The sequence below is a fragment of the Leishmania infantum genome, chromosome 31, assembly GCF_000002875.2.
Source record: "Leishmania infantum JPCM5 genome chromosome 31".
Lineage (NCBI taxonomy): Eukaryota > Euglenozoa > Kinetoplastea > Trypanosomatida > Trypanosomatidae > Leishmania > Leishmania infantum.
This window is the reverse complement of record NC_009415.2, coordinates 1,263,351-1,286,375: the sequence shown is the minus strand read 5'-3', so window position 1 is coordinate 1,286,375 and position 23,025 is coordinate 1,263,351. Positions and strand designations below refer to the sequence as shown.

Sequence of the window (23,025 nt, the reverse complement as noted above, 5' to 3'; positions counted from 1 at the left end):
GTGCGCGGCCTCGTGATCCAACGACCCACCACTTCCTTGCCTGCATGGCCTCTGGCGTCTATCCTGTCCTCTGATGCACAGCGTGGCAGCTGCAATGCACACACACGCCCCTCTCGCTCGCTGCACTCTCTCCTCCCCTCTCTTTCTGCAGACGACGCGCCAGCTCAACGGAACGAGTGCTTCGGCTCATCGCTTCACCAGTCACCACCCCGACAGAGACCGCCACCGTCAAGCATGTTGGGTGCACCGAGTCCGGCAGCAGGCGAATTCAGACGCCGTCTTGCACGGCTTCAGGGGTGAAGGGCGGACTAGGCAGAAGAGGCACTAACGGGCCGAAGATCCTGGCAGCCCTCTCCGCGCCGAGGGGCAGCACCATCCGCGAGAACCCTCAAAGAGCTCTGAAGGCAGGGCTGCCCGTCGAGTGGCTGATAGAGGGACAAGACAATGAGGTGCCCACAGGGGTGAAAGCTTGCCACGCGGGAAGACGACACGCCACCGAGCTGCCCTTTCCTCTGCCAGAGTGCACGCCAATGCAGCTGTGTTGCACGTGCAGTTGACTGACCACGCTCACGGACGACCTGACCGGAGGAGGGCTGTACCGTCAAGTCAGCACTGCGGAGAGAAGCGACTGCTGCATACCCCTGCACATATGATATCGCTGGCTAGGGGGTATCCTAACATGCGATGGAACTCCCAGCAAGCTACGACTGCGTATTTTCGGCTTCGCCCTCGTCCGTTTCTGTCGTTTCGGAGCTTACGTCAAGTCTCCTCCCCGCCACACACTCTCTCTGCCCACTGTCGCTGTGAGAGCTCACATCCTTCTTCTTCACGGCCTTCGTCTGACGTATCACCATGCTTCGCCTGTCCTACTCTACATACGTGACTGGAATAGCTAATGATGCCCATGCCGTTCCTTTTCTTTGCTGTTTCTCTCGGCCTCGCGCGCTTGCCACATTGTTTGTGGTGTGTGTGTGTGCGTGCGGAATGTCCCCCCCCCCTAACGTGTTGTACAGCCACCCCTTCTGTGTTGTGTGTACATGGGCAACACACTCAAAAACGAAGAATAACAAGCGATATATAAAAGAGGGATCCAGAGAGCGCCACCGCACACTCAGTAACATCGTGCTTTTCAGACCACAGGCGGGGAGGGGCCGCAACGCACAGGGGGGTGGCATGCGGCGCCGCCCTGCTCAGTGAAGGTGCCACGCGGAGAGGGGGCGAAGGTGGGGCGACTTGGAGTAACTCAGATGTGGTGCTATCACTGCTCGCGCCCCCTTTCACGTTTACGTCACTACACATGCACACAGAACACGATGCCAGACACGTGCACTGCAGCGTGCCCGCCAGTATGCTTTCCGCGCTCTCTGTGGCCAGTGCCTGAGCGCACGGCATGCTTGCCGCTGTCCGCGCCGAGTTGCGTCAACCTCTTGTGTGTCTCCGCCTCCGTTCCCCATGCGGTCTTTTTTTTTGCAGTTTTTGTTCGACCCCTCTCTCTCCCTCTCTTGAAGCCCAAACCGCACATCGCACCCCCTACCGCTTGCACGCACCGTTTTGTTGTAAGGGGGGGGGGACTTTTTCAGACCTCCACAAACATGCACCGTGCGAGCGCTGCCCCGCCGTGCCTGCACACTTGCGTGCAGTGCACATCGGCTGATTCATCAGCGGTGTTCGTTTCCTCGCCTGCGGATGCGGCTGCTATGCTGCTCTTCCTCCCGGGAGCATGCTGCTCTCTTGGTGCAATGGCCTCCTGCGCCCGCTGACCTTGCTGGGTGTGTGGCTTTTTGGGAACAACGAAGACGAGCTACTGAACCTCGATGAGAGGGGCGAGCGACGCGTCGTCGTGTACGGCAGCGACGGCAGCCCTGTTTGCGCGATTGGTACAGGACTTACGCGAAGGTGAAACGATGAGGCCGGGTATTTGGTCGAGCAAGGCAACGACGAGCGCACGAACCAGAGGCGAGCGGAGCCACAGCGCGCCTGGAACGACTGGAAAGGTGTCAGAGGCTAATGATGGCAGTGACGACGGAGGTCACCAAGGAGCAGCAGAGGTGATGACAACGAAGTACTCAGCCATGTCTACTCTCCAAGAAATACTCTCCTACCGTGTCGAAGGGTCACCTCTCCCGCTCATAGTGGCAGCAGCGGGCCCGCGGGCGCGACTCGCTGGTGAGCAAGTCGCAGTTCTCTTACTCCCTGGAGCGGCAACTTCCCTGCACGGTGACGCGGCGACGGGCCTCAGGACGACGCCTGCAACACAGCTGCGCCGTACTGTTGCGCCCTCGACATCGCATAAAACGCCTGCTTTTACTTGCAGCAGCGATCCACTCAGCGGTCTCGCAGCATCTGTCGTGGACGACAGCCATCTGCACTACTGCCGCGTGGTGCGCGGGTCATCGCTGGAGGGGGTTACTGCAGCCATGTGCGAAGCTGCCCGGTGGTACGGCCGACCAGCAACGAGCACGCCGGCAGACCCGGCACTCGAAGCGAGTTACCACTTAGCCAATGAAGACGATGGCGAGGAGGCAGGTTCGGCCGTCAGTAGTGGGCGCGTGAAGAACGGCCACATCGACGTTTTCGTTCCGTCTGGCTTGCCCTCCGCTGCCAACTACCAGAGCTTGTGCGTGCCTCTCTGCCTCGAGGTGGTTGCTCCGCGACTGATTTTGCCGGCCGCCACGGCGCGGCATACTTGCGCGGATGGCGCAGCAGTAGTGAGACTGTGGCGCAAGGCCCAGTTATCGGTGGGCGGCGTGCTCAGGGTAGGACGAAACAACGGTGGTGCGGCGACGAGTCGATACCGGCGGATCCTGCAGATGCACAACTTCAGGACACCGCGGCCGAATTTGTGCCGCTGGTGGATCAGCTGTGGCGCCTGCGCCGGTACGCGCTGGTGGAGCTGCTCATCGAGGGCTACCCGCTTATGGTGACGGAATGGATACTGTCACCGGAGCTTCGGCGTCCGGCTGATGCGCAACGGACGGCAGAGAACCAAACATACGCCACTGAGGCGAAGGGCACCGAGATTGCCCGTGTGCGCTGGGCCCTTCGGTGCATGTGCGTTTTGCGCTGCCGCGGTAAGGCAACTCAGGCGTCTGTGGTGACGGCTGGTGAGGCGGCAACGGCGGCAGGACGTGCAGCGCACTGGGGTATCCCGTCGGCTGCCTCTGCAGTCCCTGGCCGTGGTCTTCGCCCCGCCTTTCTTGCCGCCGCCGCCGGCGTGGCTCTTTCACTCTCGCTGACCGCGGTGCGGCCTCACCTGCGGCTCCTGGATCTCTCCAACACAACAACCCTCTCGTCGCTTGACGGGATCGAGGTGTTGGTGGCGCTGGAGAAGATCGAGCTCATCCGCTGTTCTCAGCTCCACAGTCTGTCGCCGCTGGAAACTGCGTCGTCGTTGAAGGACACCGTCGCATCACAGAGCTGCGTCCTCGACCTCAGTGGCGTGGTGCAGAGTCGCACACGTCTCTCTCGCTGTGTCTGTACGGGTGCTTGAACTTGACCGACGTTAGCGCTTGCGGTGCGATTCCCATGCTGCGGGACATGCTCATCTCAGAGATCACCGTGAGGGTGTTTGATGGGCTGCGTGAAAGCCGCAGCCTTGCCCGTTTGGGAATGCGGTACGGCGATGCGCCGCTGTTGAAGGCACGTTCGCTGGTGTCGAGTTTGACTGTCTTGCACGCCTTCAGCACCACACTCACTTCCGTTGTGGCCTTGCAGCACTGCACTGCGCTCGAGGTTGCGGATGTGAGCGCGTGCGCTCCGCTGGCTGATCTCGGGACACTAGACTTGGCGCCATGCTTGCGTGAGGTCGACGCCGCTGGTAGCGGTGTGCTGCACGTATCTGGGCTGAGTCGCTCCTGCTCTCTGGAGAGGTTTCTCTTGGCTCAGTGCGTCCACCTCGACGAGGTCGGTCCTCTCGGCCAGTGCGTCGATCTGCGCGAACTCCGCCCTCACTGGCGCTGGTGCTCAGCAGTTGGAAGGATTGGCTCGCGCCCCCTCTTTGAATCTCCTCGACATCAGTTTCTGCCGCCAGCCGCCGAGTTTCATATCGTTGCTGGATCTTCCGCGGCTACGCTATTTGTGCATAAGTGGCTGCACAGCGGCCCAGCGACAAACTGAGGAGGTGATGGCAGTGGTGGCAGCGCTGACGTCCCGGCGCAATGCAGTATCAGTACTGCTTAGATGATTTGACTGGCTTTGTGGCTGTGTGCGTGGCTGTGTGCGTGGCTGTGTGCGTGCCTGTCTGTCTGTGTGTGTGGCGGACAGGTGAGGGCTGTGCTGCTTGAGCTCCGCTACAACGGAAAAGCATGAAGGCTGCGCCAACAAGCATGTAGGCTTCCTGCATTTGCTTTTGTGCGCATGTGTGGCATATTCTTTACGGAAGTGGGGGCTGGCTCGTCTCCACGGACGCCACGGTGTTTGCCTGGCGACGTGTAGACAGCTCCAGCACACGGCGTCAATGGAAACGGGCTGCACCTATGCAGGGCGCTGCCGGTGGGTGCGTCATGCGCGTCAGCGCTCATTGCAGTTGCCTCACCCCTGAACTTCGCCCGCTCTCTCGTGTTCTTCGTCTACACCCTTTCCTCTTCCTTCACTCCCGCCTGGTGCACCTCTCGCTTCGCTGCTTCCTGACGCTCTCGCAACGGCATTGACACACTCTTCCCGCACCCCAGATGTGCCTGCGTCTGGACTTGTGCAGCTCTCTCTCTCTGTATTCCACGTTTCTGCCACTGTCACGCATGCCTATCGTCTTGCATCTTCTTCTCTCGCTCAACCTTGAGTCCGTCAAAGGTGTCTATGCATACATCCACGACCACCACGCCCCTCCCTCCCTCCTGCCTCGCCTAAGAAAAAAAGTGGTGTGCGCCCTCCGTCCAGAGGAGAAGGAGCCACGCGACAGCAGCTAAGTGTATGCCATCGGGCCAATGACGGATCCGCACACCTCCACCGGATTGGCACGTACGCCAATGCTGCTCATAAGCTGCGCTCCGCTCGCTGCGGTGCTCCTACTGTTACTCCTGTGTAGCGCAGCTGGGCAAGCACGCATCGTGGCCGGCGTCCCTGCATCGTCAGTGGAGCACGGTACTGCCGCGTTGTCTGACCAGTCGAGGCTGCGTTGGAGGCATGCCATCGGTAAGGGGTCTATGCTCGGTCTACCTTCTGTGCGCATGCAGGTGGCCGGGGAGGTGTTTGGGGCCGCCGCGCCCTCTTCTCGATCTGAATCGGCATCGCCGTCGACATCTAGCACCACCTCCACCACCACAACCACCACAACGACCACCACGACGGAGGCCCCAACGACGACGACCACGACAACAGAAGCACCAACGACGACGACCACGACGACAGAGGCCCCAACGACGACGACCACGACGACAGAGGCACCAACGACAACGACCACGACGACAGAGGCACCAACGACAACGACCACGACGACAGAGGCACCAACGACAACGACCACGACGACAGAGGCACCAACGACAACGACCACGACGACAGAGGCACCAACGACAACGACCACGACGACAGAGGCACCAACGACAACGACCACGACGACAGAGGCACCAACGACAACGGCCACGACAACAGAAGCACCAACGACTACGGCCGCTCCCTCTCGCTCACCATCTACCACCTTCTCTGCTGCTGCATGGGCGGGTGTCATCATCGGAAGCATCGCTTTCGGTATCCTTCTCGGTGCCAGCGCTGTGCTTCTGGTCTTTGTCCGGACCTGCCCCCTGCTGTGCTGCAGGCGAAGTTCACAAGCTGACCAGGAGGAGGACGACAATTTGGCGGAGACACGGGAGATGAAGTCGGAAAACTACGGAACCTCACAGTGGAGTAGCGAGTACGGAAAGCCTGAAAGGCAGGTCAAGAGTTTTTCCAATCAGTTCCACAAAGACGGCTTGCTCTCTGCACACGATCATCGCAACGCCAACCCACTCGCACTTCCCTCTGCCCACAGCCCTAAGCGCGCGCCGCCGCCCGTCGCTGGTGATCCAGCTCATGTGAATAACTTCAACAACCGCCCGTACGTCCATAACGGCATCGTGCCGTGGACGGGTCGGCCGCCGGTGCTGCGCGGTCCGCAGCCTGCGTGTATGATTCCTACCATCACCAAGGAGGGCAAGGTCATCCCACGCGAGCAGCGAGTACTCCCTGGTCTCGGCCTCGTCGAGACCCCGATCATTCCGATCACTCTGCCTGCACCGCCATCGCTGTCGCCGAAAACAGGGACTGCCGCTGCCTTCACGAGAGCAAAGGAGTTCGTTCGATCGAAGGTGCTTCGTCGCCTCCGTGGCGCCAAGTCAGCAGAAGAAGAGCAGGCAGCTGCGGTGGCAGCGATGAAGGACCAGCCGGCCGTTCAGTGGTTTCACCACCTTGTGTACTTCACGGCGCTGGGCAGGTCCCCCGAGATATCCAGTCTCGACGAATCAGACGCCGACGAGAGTGGTAAACATGACGACAGGGGCACGCGTGCTGCCGGCGTCACCGTTCCCGCCGCTGCTGCTGCTTCTGGTGGAACAGCTGCGAAACTTCCACTACCCGAAACCACTGCCGCTCCTATGCTAGCGCCTCGCGCTGCCCCCGCCACACCTGGCGTGCCCCCGACAGCTACGCAACGCGCAAACACCCGGCTCCCAGCGCCACAAGGAGTGTACGATGCGCAGTACTACCCATCGGCGCACTCACAGATGACAGGGAGCTCTTCAGCAATGATGGTGTGTCCCCCCCTGTACATTGTCGATCACCCCGTACAGCCTGCGTACGGCATGGGCGGCGGCGGCGGCGCGATGCTGCGTTCTCTGGCGCCTGGCGGACAGGTAGTTTCCCGTGCAACGGCCGGGGGCGGTAGCTCTACAAGCTTTCCGTACCCTTCGCAGCAAGCACCGTCACCGCAGATGCAACCATATCAACAGCAGTTGTCCCTCTTGCCGAAGCAGACGATCCTCTCGCAAGCCTCGCGGCGCTCCAACCCATACGCCTAGTGTGAGCAGGCTGCGGTGGAGCATCAGGCCGCACAGTGGCGTCTTGGAAGCTGGACATACGTGGAGGGAGATGAAGCTCGCGTGAACAGCTGCTCTGCCTCTGTCTCGACTGCTCCTGTAACGGTCGCAGTAGCCGCAGCTGATCAGCGCCACACTGCATCACTGTCTGACATCACCGCGACTGCCGCGATGGCGCATCCGGCCCCATTTGCGAGGTTTGAGTGCTAGCGTCGCGGCACCTGTGGAGGAGGAAGGCCGTACAAGCCTTATCTACGTTTGGACGCGCAGTGAACACTGTGAATCGAATGACAAGCCGCAGGATGCAGAATAGGCGACGGTGTGGTATATTGATGAGGAATGCTTGCAGCAGTGATTCAGTGGCAGTGCTGCCGACTCGTGTATATGGCCAGGTGAATGGATGTGTGTGCAAGAGTTGTTTTTAGTCGGTCTATCAAGTTGTGCGTTGTTTACGACGGCGCGCACGAGGGCCTGTTCAACAGCGATCAATTATGTACGCACTGTTTCCGGAGCAGGTTTGTGACGTCTCCTCTAATCTTGTTTCGGTGCTCGTGTGCCAGGTTCCCGCCCCCGCCTGCCTGCTTGGTGCTGTTGCTCGAATTCCTTCTCTGCCGACATGTCTTGTTTTCTATTCGTTTGGATGGCGTCGCTCGTGTGTGGCAGTTTATCCGTCTCGTACTTGTATACATATATATATATATAGAAGCGCGTTCTGCCGTGCGCCGTCGTCGTCGTGTTTTGCGTTCAACGGCGCTGTGTGCCGTACACGTTTTGCCCCCCCCCCTTCTTTCCGTTTTTTTGTTGTGCTTCCTCATCTCCGCCCCTGCCCTCTCCGCCACGACCACCGCGGTACACCCCATCCTCTTCGCCCTCTGCTCTTTGCCCATCGTGCTGATACGGCACCCTCCCTTCCTTTGAGCTCGGCGTTGGATATCTTGATTTCATCTCTTCTCTACATTCACTTGTTTGCTTCGTGCCTCCTCGCCTTTTCTTCGGACGCTGTCGCTGGCGCCTTTGTTTTCTCCTTCCCCGCCCCGTCCCGCGTGCATACTCGTGTCTTTCGGTGGCTCCTCATGTGCTCCCTCTCTCTTCTCGCTTGCGATCGGCTCCATAGAAGCCTGCACCTATGCTTGTATGTGCCAACGCCGCCACCATCCGCTGCAGCACATAAGGCATGCGTTCGCGCCCTCTCAATTTTCAACTGGTCTCTGGCTTGCTGTTGTCGCTCTCTTTTTGGCATCTTCCTGGGATCCATGCCGTGACGCACTGGTATGCACCGCCACCTCATCAAGGAGTCTTGGCCGTCTCTCCTCCCCCCACTGTGAGTTTCCTCTGCGCCTGCCACGCATGCACCCTGTGCGGCAAGCAAATCCCCCATGTAAAGTTGGTCATTGAGCAGCAGTCTATTCTTGCCTTGTCTTTCCGTTCTAGCTGCTTCTTTTCCCCTCTCTCTCGTCATCCGCTTTCCTTGCATCCCCTCCGCATATCCTCCCCTCCTGTCCTATTCCTGGAACCCTTCATCCACGGCCATTGCCTCCTTGCGTCTCACACTGTCTCTCCTAAGCGTCTCTCGGCTGCGGTGGCGGATCTCTTTACGTCCTCTCTTTTTCTCTTTGCGTCGCTCCCTATGGCTCACTCAGCGCGTGCCTGTGCTTGTGAATACCCCTACCTGAGCGCGCATGTGCGCCTCGCTGCCAGCCGACTGCGTGTGGTGCCTCCGCGACCTCCTCGGCCCGTTTTCTTGTGCACGTGAAGGACCCTACTTCTCTTCCTGAGCCAAGTCGGAACGCCGTCTTCACTCCGCTTTTCTTATTTGCACTCTATTTTTTATTTTCTTGCGTTCTTGGGCTCATCGGACCCCCCCTCCTCATACACACCACCACCACCAACAGGCACCCCTCATCGCGTAGCCGTGCTGCCTCCGCCATCTTGCTCACTGCGCGCACCGACATTGCCCGCTAGGTTCGGAGGCGCGTACTCAATCGATGTTCATGTGGATCGCGTGCTTGACGTCCGTTTTTTTTTTTCGTTGTTGTTTGCTGTTGCTGTCACTGCTGCTGTGCATCTCAGGCACGCTTGTGCGGTGGTACGTGTGCCACCCCATCTGCGATGCTCTTCTGTGCGGTGCCCTATGGGTGTGCACCCCGTTGGTATCGGCGAGGGTCGCAGCTGGTGCCGGCAAATTTTGTCGTCATGGAGTTGAAATATTCGTGTGAGCCTCGCCCCCTTTTGTTCTGTAGAGCGCATGGAAGGACAACTCGATCAAAGACAATGCCAGCCGTATCAGCCAGCATACCACTTCCGTGGAGAGAGGCCGACGCATGTGGTGTGCGGCACTGTCACTTTCCTATTGAGTCCTCTGCACTCGTGGGTGTCCATCTCTTTCCTGGGCACCACGTAATGACTCACGCGGGCACACGCACACACACACACGCACACCGTCCATTTTGTGCTCCTCCCTTCTCATCACTGCCTCCAACTCTTGCTTTCTGTTCTCCATCAACAGCGCCACAGATCAACACCCGCATCACCGTCCCACCGCTGATTCTCTCATGCTCCCTGTTTGCCAACCAAGCTCCCCCTCCCTTCGTCACTCTCCTTTACTCGCAGTTTTTGGAAGGCGTGTCGCGTGGTCACGATGGCATACTCAACTGACCACAAATCCTGGCTGGCCAAGTTGGTCGCCTTCGATACCGTCAACGTGAATCTGAACGTGGAGATGCTTGATTATATCAAGGGGTACCTGAAGACGCCCGGAATCGACTCTACGCACATCTACAACCCTGAGAGTGACCATGTCATCTCTGTGCCACAGTGCCCGGCAAGGACAGCCCCACGGAAAGCAGTGCTGTGCTCTTCGGCTACGCGGGTGTGCTGTCGGTAGACGGGCACGAGCGGGGCACCGACCCGTTCGTTCTTATCGAGGAGGGTGGCAAGTTGTTTGGCCGCGGAACTTGCGATATGAGAGGCTTTGCTGCTCTCTGCGTGGCGCCGATGCCGAGGCTCACGACGATGAGGCATACGAAGCCGGTGCACTTCACCTTCTTGTTGGATGATGAACGGTGACTGTGCGGGTGTTTTGTGCTTGGCCAACTACCTGAGGTAGTATGGCTTCGAGGCGAACGGCTTCCTCGTCGGAGATGGCTGCGTCGATTTCTCGACATGAACCAAGATCAAGTCTTAGAAGGTGGCTGTGCACTGCAAGGTACTTCACTCGTCGATGGTGCTGATGAGCACGAGCTGCAACGGGTTCGAGTGCAATGTGCCGACCATCACGACGATGCGCCAGATCTCGGTGCGCATCAAGAGGAGTGACACGCACAACCTCAACTACCGATGCCTATTATCATGCATGCCCGTTGCCACGATCACGGGTTGCAATGCTGAGCCGACTTTACCCGTTGAGTTCGAGTTCGTCCTCAACATGTGTATCACCAAAACCCCAACGCAGAAACACGTAGGGGCTGAAGTGAAGGGGTATATTACTACGGTGATCCTGTCTGCGATGTGCGAGGGGTACGCGGATGCTTCGATTGAAATCCACGACTGGGCTGTGCCGGCGTACCGCGCCAATGAGAAGCATCCGTTCACAATGATGCTGCGCGAGATGATGAATGGCCACGCCATCTGCAAGGCCGGCGGCTGTGCGGAGAGCGGGCTCTTTGCGGAGACGCTCAGCATCCAGACTTTGATTTTGGGCCCTGGTGGTAAGAGTGGTCACCGGGTGAACAAGTAAACGAAGGGGGAGCGCCCGTGGGGCCGTGTGGAACGCTCACAGAAGGTGTGGTGATGCGTGTTGCCGTCAATGCCGCAGGCTGAGGTTTCAGATATGTAGCTCCCTGGGAGAGTGCTCTGGGCGCAGAGGGCGGTTGACGTGTGAGAGGATGCGGTGTTTTGCCTGTGCCGTAGACAACCCAACGAGGATGTGAAAGGCTCTCGCTGTCAGGTGCGCACACGCCGTTTCGAGGTGAGACCACACAAGCGCTGCAACAGCGTCTGCCCTTCTGTTCAACTTCTCCGTGCCAATATGTGCGTGCGGATCAGCCGCCGGTGCGTGTCTGCCTTTGTGTGCTTTCCGTTTCTAAATACGTACTGAATAACCGTTTAGCGGCTCAATCATCAGCCGTGCGCGAGAGACACACCGTGGCGGCGGCAGTATGGCCATCATTTTGGACAGCCCACCCACCCCCTCTTTATCTGCATTCCTGAGTGTGTGTGGGTGGCCTCTCTGCTCCCCTCTGGTAGGCTCTCTCTCACGTTGTTTTTAGATCGCATTCTCTGGCTTCGCCGCCCTTCACTGTGTGTGTATACGTCCCCATATACATGTATAGATATGCATACATATGTATTCTTTTCGCTGTGCTCTTCCTCCCTCATATATAGCGCGACAGCTTTTTTTTTTTATGCGCCTCTCTGGGCTCCTTACGGAACGATTGGACTGCCAATAGCACAAGGTCAACGTGCACTGTCGTTTTCTTTTTCCTTGTTGATGGTGTTGACGGCGGTGATGGTGGTGGTGGGTGGATGATATGGGGGAAGGGGCAAGCTACCTGTCTCTGCCTCAACAGAGGTGTGTCGCTGCTTTTTTTTTCCGTCCAAATTTTACTTTGGAGCGTATGATTGTCTGCGCTTGTGAGTCCCTGCCTTTTTCTCGTGTGTGTCGAGAGGCCGGTGCCTGAGATGCGTGCACGTCTGCCGACTGCTCTCCCTTCCCTCCGTCCAGCCCCGGACTTGCTTCTCTCTTCGGTACTCAAGAACTCTCGTCCCGTATCTTGCGAAGTTGAGATGTTTGGAGTGCCTTCCGCTTCCTCTTCCCCTTCCCCTTCCCTCCAGGCAGAACCATCTCACGTGCGTTTCGCTCTCCGCTAACGACCTGGCGGATTTCGTCTCCGGCTTTTACGAAAGAGCCATTATTTTTGCCCCGTCGTTCTCTTCGATGAAAAGCCGTGAAATCGACGGCTGTCGATGGGGCAGCGCCCTGCTCACGCACACACACACACACAAGGAGCATGGCAGAAGACCTCCAGGCTGGGTTTGACGCTCATAGACACGTGGCGTCACTGGCGTATAAGCGCACAGACATAGAGGATTCTGCTGACTGAATCTGGCTCCTCGTTCACTGCTCACCAGCGAGCCGTCACAATGAAAGCAAGCTTCCTGTGCTGGGGGTGCCCCCCCTTTTTCCGCTTCCCCTCGCATCTACTGCCCTTCCTTCTTCCTTCCTTTTCGCCCTCTCCCTCCCTCCCTTCCTCACATTCTTTCGCTGTGATGTCGACTTCCACAAACGCGCTACCCCCTCCCCCCCAAAAAAAGCGTGCCATGACACTTACGTGCAGTGACCCAACCACGCCCGCATACACGCAGTAGCTCACCGACATCATCCTGCATTCGTCTGTGGAAGGTGGTTGTGCCCTTTCCGTTTTTTTTTTGCTGTTAAATCGAAGCTGCCACCCCTGACACTTAGCATCTTATAACCACCGGTGCAGCCGTCTCCCCTCGTGTTGACGCCGGGGCACCCTCGCGGGAGGTCGCGGTTTCTTTTCTGTGCTTTTTATTTGTCTTGGCGCCGTGTGCGTGTGTGTGCGGCCCTCATCTTTTCGTGGTGCCGCGGGGATTTGATTGGCGAGCGCACGTAGTGCAGTGGGTATTGCCTGTGCCCGCTGCCTGCTTCGTTCTGTGGGAGGCACCCCTTGGACGAGCACCACCACCATGTGAGGGACTCGCAGCCGCAAAGAAGCTCCTCTTTTTCTGTGGCGTGTATTTGGGGGCGTAGATTTGCTGTTGCATGCTGCTGACATGTGAGAAGCTGCCACCCACCCACCCCCACCCCACCCTTGCACCCTCTCGCCGACAGCACAAACGACCACTCATCTTGCGCGCAGATAACCAGGGTGGAGGAGGGCACGAGGCATTAGCCGGCTCGAAAGCCGACACCTAAACAAAAACGAAAAGGGCGAGAACATACGCAAGCGGCACGATTTAACTGCTTCTCCCCTCAACGGCCGACTCCCTCGCTTGTCTTTCGAACCTGAAGAATCGGCCCGCTGTTTCAACGCACTACGTCGTGCTGTCCCTGTCTCCTTGCCCCCCCCTTGCACTGCGGCTGAGATCATTCTTTTTCTTGCGTGTTATATCTCTCCGTTAAGGTTCTTCTTGCCCTTTCACAAGTACCGTTACCTCCTGGTATGGGCGCTCGCTAATCCCCTTTTTCTTTGAGGTTCGCACCAGACCCGCAGGTGCCACCCCCCCCCCGTGAGGGTCACAGGACACCTGCGCATCAGCTCATCTGCGTTGCCAGCCGTGCCGTGCTTCGCACGTGACTCTGTCTCTTTTTTTTTCTGCTTTCCCTTTGCCATAGTTCACCTCTACCCCCGTAACGATGGGGTTTTGCTTATGCCATCCGAAGTCGACGACTGCACTGCATGCAGAGCAGCTGGAAAAGCTAGAGGCGGTGCCGACGGAGGCTCCCGCCTCTGCCTCTGCGCCCAAGATACCGCTGCTGGTGGAGCCGCACGACACGAAAAGCACCTGTCCGCCTGCACCTCCCGACCCCTCTCCCGTACATGAGAGAGAGTTAAATGGGCGTTGCTCTAGCTTATCGAGAAGCACTATAATTGAGGGCTGCGGCAACCCGGGATGGGCTCCCGGGACGCGCGCGTTTGTTGGCAGGGACGACTCCGCGCACCGCGGTACCTCACCCAGGACGAGGACCCTGGCAACAGATTCCATCTTTGATTCGAGCTTCCAACGTGGGTCGGACGTCGTGAGTCGCACGCTTAACTGCCCATCAGCGGCGCACAGCAGCAACACGAGCCCCTTATCTCTGCGGGATACTCGTGCAGGCAAGCCGGGTTCTCTCAGTGTCACGGATATGCACACCATCGCCAATGGTGTGGCGAACCACACTCGTAGTATCAGCGGCCCAGCTGATGCGCTGCAGCTAAGTAGTATCTTGCGACCCAGCAGCGGCTGGACCAACAGCAGATCGCCGCTGACACAGAATCGCCCTCCGAGCACCGAACACTGGAGCTCGTCGCAGAGTTCAGGGCCGCAGACGACGCTTGTGCCTAGCCGTGGCAGTGTCTGTTTCTTGGGCAGCGATGGGAAGGCTGCCGAGCCGCAGGGGACGGGATCGAACGAAGTGAGCCACCAAGGAGACCAGGATAGGCTGAAGGAGACCTCAGACGGCGCAAGGACATCGGCGGACACCCCCACTGCTCAGGGCAACCGCCAACGAGTACCACGCTCGCTGATCGCAGGAAATGGCGGGGCAGATGGTGGATCTCCAACGAAGAAAACGGACCCGAAATTTTGCAGTCCGGCGCCCACAGCGGCGTCGGTGTCTCGCGAAACGCCCTCTCCGTGGCCGTCCGTCGAGGGTCCACCTTCGAATCCGTCACATCACAACGGCGTCTTCAATGACCTGGCATACTTCTGCTTCAGTGAGAACAGTGACCAATCCGGTGTCTTCTATGGCAACGGCGGAAGCGGGGAGATGCCGCCGGCAGCTCCACTGCTCACTGCCACCTCCCGTGCCTCCCAGTCACCGAAGAGCATTCTTCTGAGACCGAGTGCGAACACCAGCGGAGCCGGCGGCCTGTGGACACCCCAGTGCCCTGTTAGCCTGCCCTGGCAGGACTCGGTCTCATCCGGGCTTCGTCGCGTCAGTCGTCGCCGGAAGAGCGAGCAAGACGGGCTCCTCTCGGAGCGACGACCCAGCTTTGATGTGGGACTGCCACACCGTCCCAGCAGCTCTGGGCTGCATCGATCCGGCCGCGATGAGGACAGCGGTAGAGACGACGCACACATCATTGCCAGTGTACGGCGAACCATGATGCGCCTACAGCGCTTCGATGGGGCCGGTAGCGTATGCAGCAACGGCCCTAGTCGGCCTGGAGGCCGATTGAGCTCCGCTGACATTAACGCACGTGCACTCCGCACGGCGGAGAGGATAAGCGTTGCCATGCTCTCTGTACCCAAGGCAGTGAAGACGATAGTAGAGAGCAAGGGCTCCATGTCATGCTCTGCGACCTCCGACAGCGGTTCTGCAGAAACTACGAGCGGCGCACGGGCGCCTGCGCCCGATCCGAAGAAACCGACTCTTAGCCAATAGCTTCTTCTAAAGGAAGGCGTTGTGCTAGCGGCGCTGCACGATCTGATTGCTTTATCGTCGCATTTCCTTTTCTTTTCTCCATGATTCATTCTGCGTGCGTGCCTCGCAACGAAGTTTTCTGGGTTCTATAGAGCACCTCGCTCGCGCGGCACTATTAGGAACGCCTCTCCTCCTCCGTTGACTGCGATTTGAGAGATTTGTTGCCTTTCATTTATGTGCTCATGGAAGTCATGGGAGGAGGAGCAACGGCACTGATCTCACGAGGGCACTACTCTTGTGCACATCTTCCTGCCGCCTTATCCCTACCACCGCTGATGCCGCTCCGACTTCTTCTTTTCTCTGCCTGCGTGCAGAGGTGGGTAGAGGTGCTGAACGTTACTGTATAGGGAACTCCGCCCGCAACCCCTACTCTCACCTTTCCTTCTTCCCATTCTTCTGCGTTCTTTCTTTCTCTTCGTTGGTGACGCGATGCGTCTGTTACTTCCTCATCAACGAAGCAGGTCATCGTCGCTGTCTTTTATTGGTATCATGATGCTGGTGGGCCTCGATGGCAGGCGACACCTCAGCGTCGTCTCAAGGTCCACTGCCTCCGACTCTGTCTTATGAGGCCAGGCAGTTCCCTCACCCCCCCGCCCCCTCCATCCCTGCGAGTGCAGAGCCACATCTGGCGGTGACCGCGTCCGTCACCCGCTACGTGGGGAAGTTATAGCGAGTCCTCGCTGCTGATGTGGGCGGCCAGGTCGCGGAGGGCGCGGCGCCGGGGCACCCTGCGAGGCGGGGAGTGTGGGCAGAGCGCGAGGCAGGGGCTGCACTGAGACGGCTGCGTCGGGGCGTTTGCTGCAACGCGTGTGCCTACGGCTGCTTCGCACCACGCGACGGGGCCTGTGGCAGGGCCGGAGGCGGTGTGACGTTGAACATGTGTCGTATGGCGGAGCGTGGGCGTACTGGACGATACAATCTAAATCGACGGTGGCGGCTGGAGGTTTGGCTGTGTGTCCTCTTCTGCTATTTTTCTTTATGTCGTTCTTTCTCCCTGCGACGCTTCCGATGCAACATGCCCTCTGCTTGAAACGCCCACGCCTGTCAAAGGCGTGCGGATGCAGGGGAAGGTGGAGTGTGCCCCGTGCCGCCGCAGACTCACAGCAACGTCTCGCCTGTCGCTGCACATGCGGGCAAGCCATCCAGGCACGACTCCATGGTGTCGGCGGAAGCGGCAGATGACGGCAGCGAGCCCCCTCCCTATACAAGCGAGCAGCGCCGTACTGGAGCAGGCCCCAGGATGCAAGAATGCGAGTGCTGTGCGCCGGCGCTGCCGAGCACAAGCCGGCATGGCGTCTTGCATCCGAGCAAGGCGCGAAGAGATCTATACCGATCAGCCCCCCCCCCCTCCTCAGTGCATGTGCGCGAAATGTGCGACACCTCCTCGATCCGACTGGGTGGGCTGAGGAGGCACAGATGCCGGGGGAGGGGGGGATATGACGCGAGCACCCCGAACGGCTGCATCGAGTCCTCCGGGCTCCCATGTGGAGAGTCTCCGCACCGTATTACGGCATGCCGCTGCTTGAGTCGACTGAAAGAGAGGCCTGGCACACAGACAGGGGGTGTGCAGGGTCTCAGAGTGCCCTGGCCTGGGGCCGGCCAACCTCCTCTCTGCGCTCATCCGGCGCGCACCTGGACCACCCCCTGATCACCCGCACGACAGACGCCACCGGTTCCGCCTTTGATCAGTATGCATGCCGCAGCTCGACAGAGACCGATGTGCTGTGCTTGCATGTGCGCCGATTCGATGACTTGTTCGTTTTTTAAATGACACTTGGATTAACATAATCGGTTGACCCATCCGTTGGTGCTCGTGTGCCTCGTGTTTCTCCCTGTTGTATAGGTGCTTTCTCGGTATATGTGCGTTATGCGTTCACATATGGGCTGCGATGTCGATGTGTGCCGTTGCACGCGTGTGTGGCTCTCTCGCTTTCTCTTCTTGGGTGTGCCGCTCTCAATCCGCCTCAACGTTTTTTGCCTTGTGTTGTGGGTCCATCTCCCGTGCGCGCAACGGCTCCGTCTTTTGTATCTTGCCGAGCCTTGTGGTGGATGCGCGTTGGGGTGCCGCCTCACACCCTTTCTTCTCCCTCTCTTGGTTCCTCGAATATCACCATCGAGTGCTGCTTTGTGTTGTCCACCGCGCGTGTTGTGCTGATCTGCGCGCTGCCCGCGTCCGTGTTTCTGTCTGCTGTGCTTCTTTCATTTCGTTGCTTTTCTTTCTCGTTTGCCGTCCTCTTCCCATGTGCAGCTCGAGGCTCGGCTACCTCGCTTCATGCGTAGTGGCGGTGCGTGCTCGCGCGAGGATTGTACGTATGCGTGTGGTGTATGTATGCGTATGCTTATACGTGTATGTGTGCTTGTTTGTGTGCATTTCGTTTTTACTTTTTGTCGTTGGCATTCTCACTGCACTCGCTGCATGTGTGCTCGGTGCAAGGCTGAGTCTTGCCTCTGCTCTGTGTCTCTTTTTCGGGGGTCTCGATGTCTCCGCACCGACCGTGCGAGCAGACGGCCGCAACGCACTCTTAGCTTTTCTTCATCTGAATGAAGGAAAAGGAGAGGCGGGGAGGGGGGCGCCCACACACTAAGAATGTGAAGTACGCCGCTGTCGTATCGTGCTCTGCGCAAAACGTTACGTGCGCGACACAGGCATTTGTGCGTCGACCTCTCTTCGTGTTGCAACCCTGAGGTAAGAATTACGGACTCCTCCTATGGACAGTGAGCGTCCTCTCTTTCGCCCTTCCATGTCTTCGCAGTGCCCACTTTTCCGTTGTTCAGAGGGCTGCTTGCGGCTGCGGCGTCCGTCTTTGTATTTTTAGTGCGCAGCAGCGTTGATGAGTCTGGGAACATTCTGTGTGCCGCTTTCTGTGTGCGAACTCGGCCTGGTGGTGATGCTGTCTGATGAAAAAGCAAGGTGTCGCTGTTTACGGTTGCCTGTCTCCCAGAGGAACTGGTTTCTTTTGGTGGAGCGGATTCGCGTGTGCAGCACCCCACCCGCTTGGTGCCCGTCCGCACGCTTGCCTGCGCTTCTGGTCCTCTACCCATCCCCACGCGTGAATGAGTTGATCATCTCACGCGACAGAGCTCGCGGAGCGGCATAAGGGCGAGAGTCCCTCGTGATACGGCAGCGGTTTTGCGCGCTCACTAATTACGCGTCTCGTGAGCGTCATGCGCAAGATGGGCCATGACCTCTATGGTCCGTCACGTTGACCTATGACTCCTCTTTGTGTGGACGTGTCTTCGCAGGTGCGGCCACCCGCAAATCGTTTTTCATTCGCTTTTTGTGTTACATGCACTCGCATGCTGCAGAGCAAGTACCCCTCCCCCTCCCTCTACTCTTCTCCCTATCGATTCACAGAAGAACCGACATGCTTGTGTGCATGTTGTGTGTGCGTGTGTGTGTCGCTGTCCTCTTCTGTTGTTCTGCGTACCTCTAGGGTACAGCGCTTGCTGCTGATGCTCACTCCCGCTCTCGCTCGTACGCCTCACGCAGCGCTGCTCTCCTTGCTGTGTCTGTTGCCTATTCTCAGGCGGAGACTGCGTAAGCCTTTCCGCTCCCTTTCTCCGTGTTTGCATGTGGGACGACGTGTGCGCATGCCTACCCGTGGGTGTGGCCCCTCCCCACTCCCGTTTGGCTCCGCTCTCGCACTTTGTGATGTGCGTGTGTGGTGTTGTCTGGTGCTGATGGGCTTTCTCTACCTTGGCGTTTTCCCTCCCCCTCTCTCTATCGATGCTGTTCGGTGTTCGCCCTGTTGTAGTGCACCTCTTGTAGTGGTGGTGGTGGTGGGGGGCTTGTGCGTAGAATGTGCTCGTGTGCGTGCGTATGACGGACGTGCTCGTGGGATCCCCTTCGGATCGCTGCCATGCGCACTAGAGAAGACCAACAGCTGATCTACATCGACGTACTGCCCACTAATTCTCCATCTCCGCAGCTGCACGTTGAAGCCTGTGTACGAGAGCACGTCGTTTGCAGAGTCCGAAGGAGGGTTGTTGTTGTTGTGTTTTCCGGCAGCCACAGGAATCACATGAGAGCATCGATTCTCACCTTCAGTGGCCGGGCGTGACTTGGCCGCGCTAGAGTCGTGTTTCCACAACACCTCTACTCACGCCATCGCCCCTTGCTGCACTTTGCGACCCCGTCGCGCGTCTCCTCTGCGTCTCACAAACCACACGAAGGCCAACGTTTATACGGATGCTCGTCGCTCTTCTCCTCCGGTTCGGCGGAGCCACGCTAGTGCAGGTGCTCACGCACGCATCGTCACCTCCTCCGCCCTCTCGTGTTCTGGGCTATTCCACCACGCACCGCACCACGCACTCTGTACACCAAGGCGTCGGACACATGCCCTCCGCAGGGACGCAAAAGACGAGCACGCCAAGCTCTCCATGGTGTGCGCCGAAGCCGCCCCTCTCAGCCACGGCGGACTGCGACCGTCCCTGTATTTAGGGTTCACCTCCCCGAAACACCCAAAGTGTCCTCGTCTTGCTTGTCTCTTGCTTCCCTTTCTCTTCGCCCGCGTGTGACCGCCTTGGCTTCCTCTCGCTCTCCATGTTCTTCTCCCGTTTCTGCCCCCCTCCCCCTCACACCCTCCTCCGCAGTAGTCCGCTCTCCGTCTGTCGTAATGCTGCGCCGCACACTGTACGTTCTCGCCCGCCCTCGCGAATTGGCCGCTGCGTCGCGGGACAAGGCGCACTTCGATGTGTGTGTCATCGGCGGTGGCCCTGCCGGCATTGCGGCGGCACTGCGGGCCGCCGATTACAACAAGCGCGTCTGCATCGTGGAGAAGGCGCGGCTTGGAGGCAACGACTTGTGGGATGGCGCGTTGCAGTCGAAGACCATGTGGGAGTGCTCGTCTATCATGGCCAAGATGCGCGGCGATGCAGCCATGCGCCTCTACGGCGAGAGCCTAGATCGCTACCTCGAGATCGACGAGGTCAAGATGCGGCAGTCAATGGAACGAGTGAGTCGCATCCGCGAGGAGCATATCCAGGTCGCACTCAAAGCCTCGCCGAACGTAGAACTCGTGTTTGGCAGAGCGACCTTTAACAGCAACCATGAGATCCAGTGCCATAACAAGCGGACGAAGGAGTTCCGCAGCATCACGGCGGACTATTTCATCGTCGCCACCGGGTCGAAGCCACGGAAGCACCCTTACGTGGCAGCAGACGGGCGGCTGGTGATGACCTCTGACCACATCATGCGAGCCCCACTGCCGAAAAGCTTGGTGATCGTGGGCGCTGGCGTGATCGGCTGCGAGTTTGCCAGTATTATCGGCCGCCTCGGCAAAACGAAAGTCTCCATCATCGACAAGGCGCCGCACATCCTGCCACGGGAGGACCCCGACATTGTTCGCGTGATCGAGAGTGGAATGGACCGCGCCGGCATCGTGGTCCACCACAACTCCGACCTCTATGATATGCAGCCGTGGGAGGAGACGGAGGAGGAGGCGAAGGCGCGGCACCCGGCCGACCCCGCGCCGCAGTCTGGCGTGCAGTACACTTTGATGGATCGCACGACGCGGAAGCTGACAACATTCCAGGTGGAGCGCGCCCTCATCTCGATCGGCCGCGTGCCGGACTACTCCCGCCTCGGTATCGAGAATACCACTCTCAAGACACGTGGCAGCCAGCTGCACGTGAACGAGTTTGGCCAGTGCGTTGGCACGCCACACATCTTCGCCGTTGGCGACGCCGCTACGCACATGCAGCTCGTCAGCATGGGCGAGGCCCAGGCGAAGCTCGCCGTGGACTACATCTACGGCACGGAGCCAAAGGTGGTGCCGAACTTGACGGAGACCATGTCCAGCGTTGCCTTCCTGACCCGTGCCGTCGCCTCTGTCGGGTACAACGAGTCGCAATGCCGGGAGAAGGGCATTGCCTACATTGCTGCGCGGTACAGCTACGAGGTCGTCAGCCGTGCCGTGGCTGCTGCCAACACGAAGGGCTTCGTGAAAATCATCTGTGCCGACGACCCGGAGCGGCGCATACTCGGCGTGCGGGCATTGGGCATGAACGCGAGCACACTCGTGGATATTGGTGCACTGGCCATTCAAAATGGCCAGAGCGTGTTCGACCTTGCGGGGCGCCTGACCGCGTATCCAGCCGTCTCGCAGGCCTTCCAAGAGTGTCTGCGGTCCATCCTAGACCTCCCAGCCCAGCTACATGCCGATCCGGCGCGTGGTGTCAAGCTGACGAAGTGGGCGCCACCTGACATGAGCAGGGGGGTGGCTTACAAGGGAAAGGCGGCGGCTTCCGGCTAGAGCAGTCCCAGGCAAAGAGGCTGGGCGAGTCGCCAGCGCAGCGCTGCCGGGCATCACCCGCTTTGGCGGAGGCTACCAGCGGTGCGACGCGCCACACCGACAGCGGTGCTCCTTCCGGGAACCACAACCCCGGCGCCTTCTTAGGTCAGTGAAGAGGCTGCCTTGAGAGCCAGTGGAGCGGGGACTAGCCGCCGTAAGGTATGCGTGTTGCTGGTGAGAGGTAAATGCACGCGCAAGGGCTGTACATGCCTTGACACGTCTCTTGCGGTCCTCCCCTCCTCATCAAGCCTTTCTATACGGCAGGTCGGATTGCATGCGCGTCTACGCTGCTGCAGAGCCACCCGCCGTGCCTCAGCTCGGCTTTTGTTGTTGTTTTGCAATCGAAAGTTCTCGCTTCTGCATGTGTGCCCTTGGGGTGAGGAGGCGCCTGCTCTTTGTGCGTGTGTATATTGCGCGGTGTATGCCCGCCCTCTACCCCCTCTTCGCTGAATCGATCGGAACGAAACGCGAGCGACGACACGTGCATGCGGAATTACCGGCTGCATTTCGAAACACTCTCTTTTTATGGGTAGGCAGACACGTGGCAGGAGACGCTTTCAGGATTGTCGACGCCTCTATGCACGAACGGCGGCGTGCGAGCACTCGACGCGCGTTGTGTGGCGATTCAAGGAGGCGCCCCCCTCCCCTCTCCTCCCCTCCCTCACCGGCACACCGTTTGACCCGCTGAACTGCACTTGTGTTCTTTTCTGCACCTCTTCTTCGCCCCTCCTTTGATTGCATACGCGCAACTCATGGCCGACAAGGCATGCAGCAGCCATTCATCGATGCAGACGCACACGTTTCCACACCTCACGAACACCGTGCTCTAGCGAGCCTAATCGTTCCACCAGTAGCTCCTCACGCCTTGCGCTCTCCACGATGTCGTTAGACTTCCACTGACTCACGAACGCTCACGTGCAGCCCTCGTCGCCTCACCTCCTCCTCTCTTCTCGCCTTCCCTCTTTGGTGCGACCATCGCTCTTTCTGTGTCTCTGTGCACCCCGATGGCGAGAGGACGCACACCTCTCAGCACGTGGTGTCTCAGGGCTCAGTATCCCTCCCCCCTCTTTCTGTGAGGGGAGGTCAAGCAGCCTTCCTCTATAACGCTGCCAAAATGCCGGACAACTTCGTGTAGTGACAAGCCCAAGCACCTGCGGCGCCGAGGGAAGGTACGATCTGCTCATCGCTGCTGATGTCGGCGCCCGGGTTGTGGATGGCGTTGCGTCGGACCATATCTGCGGCCTCGAACATGCTTGTGGTATCCGTACAATTAGGCAAAGTGTCAAGACGACCCGAGCGTATCTCGCGCAACCCCTCGCACGGCCCCCCTGGCTAGGGTGCCTGCGCGCCACCCGGAGGGATGCAGTACGGCGCCGCCGGTGAAGCAATGCGTGGGTGGGTAGCGCTCGAGTCAGAGGCCATGCTCTCCAATGACCGAACCCGCGCATTGCTGCACCGCATGTGTCTACTACGGCACTGCAGCACGCGACGGGACCTGGTGACTGGGCCGCCCGTAGCGTGGAGGGGACCTCATGCTCTATGGCAGAGAATGGCCAGGTCGAGGCGAAAACGCCCA

General features: G+C 59.2%; 4 protein-coding genes and 1 pseudogene across 5 annotated transcripts; all 5 read left to right on the top strand.

Moving 5' to 3' along the window:
• Positions 1–2,917: 2,917 nt before the first annotated feature.
• Positions 2,918–3,490, top strand: LINJ_31_2760 (hypothetical protein, unknown function; the record flags this gene model as incomplete). Its single annotated transcript, XM_001467554.1, has 1 exon — positions 2,918–3,490. One exon carries the CDS (start codon positions 2,918–2,920, stop codon positions 3,488–3,490), a length of 573 nt encoding a protein of 190 aa, XP_001467591.1.
• A 1,432-nt stretch (positions 3,491–4,922) lies between these two features.
• Positions 4,923–6,986, top strand: LINJ_31_2750 (hypothetical protein, unknown function; the record flags this gene model as incomplete). Its single annotated transcript, XM_001467553.1, has 1 exon — positions 4,923–6,986. The coding sequence occupies one exon, from the start codon at positions 4,923–4,925 to the stop codon at positions 6,984–6,986; it is 2,064 nt and encodes a 687-aa protein (XP_001467590.1).
• A 2,563-nt stretch (positions 6,987–9,549) lies between these two features.
• LINJ_31_2740 lies at positions 9,550–10,740 on the top strand (annotated as a pseudogene). The gene has a single exon. A coding segment is annotated over exon 1 (1,191 nt).
• A 2,643-nt stretch (positions 10,741–13,383) lies between these two features.
• Positions 13,384–15,117, top strand: LINJ_31_2730 (hypothetical protein, unknown function; the record flags this gene model as incomplete). The annotated part of the gene is made up of 1 exon (XM_001467552.1): positions 13,384–15,117. One exon carries the CDS (start codon positions 13,384–13,386, stop codon positions 15,115–15,117), a length of 1,734 nt encoding a protein of 577 aa, XP_001467589.1.
• Positions 15,118–19,772: 4,655 nt separating this feature from the next.
• LINJ_31_2720 (acetoin dehydrogenase e3 component-like protein) lies at positions 19,773–21,410 on the top strand (the record flags this gene model as incomplete). The annotated part of the gene is made up of 1 exon (XM_003392671.1): positions 19,773–21,410. The coding sequence occupies one exon, from the start codon at positions 19,773–19,775 to the stop codon at positions 21,408–21,410; it is 1,638 nt and encodes a 545-aa protein (XP_003392719.1).
• Between the last annotated feature and the right edge of the window lie 1,615 nt (positions 21,411–23,025).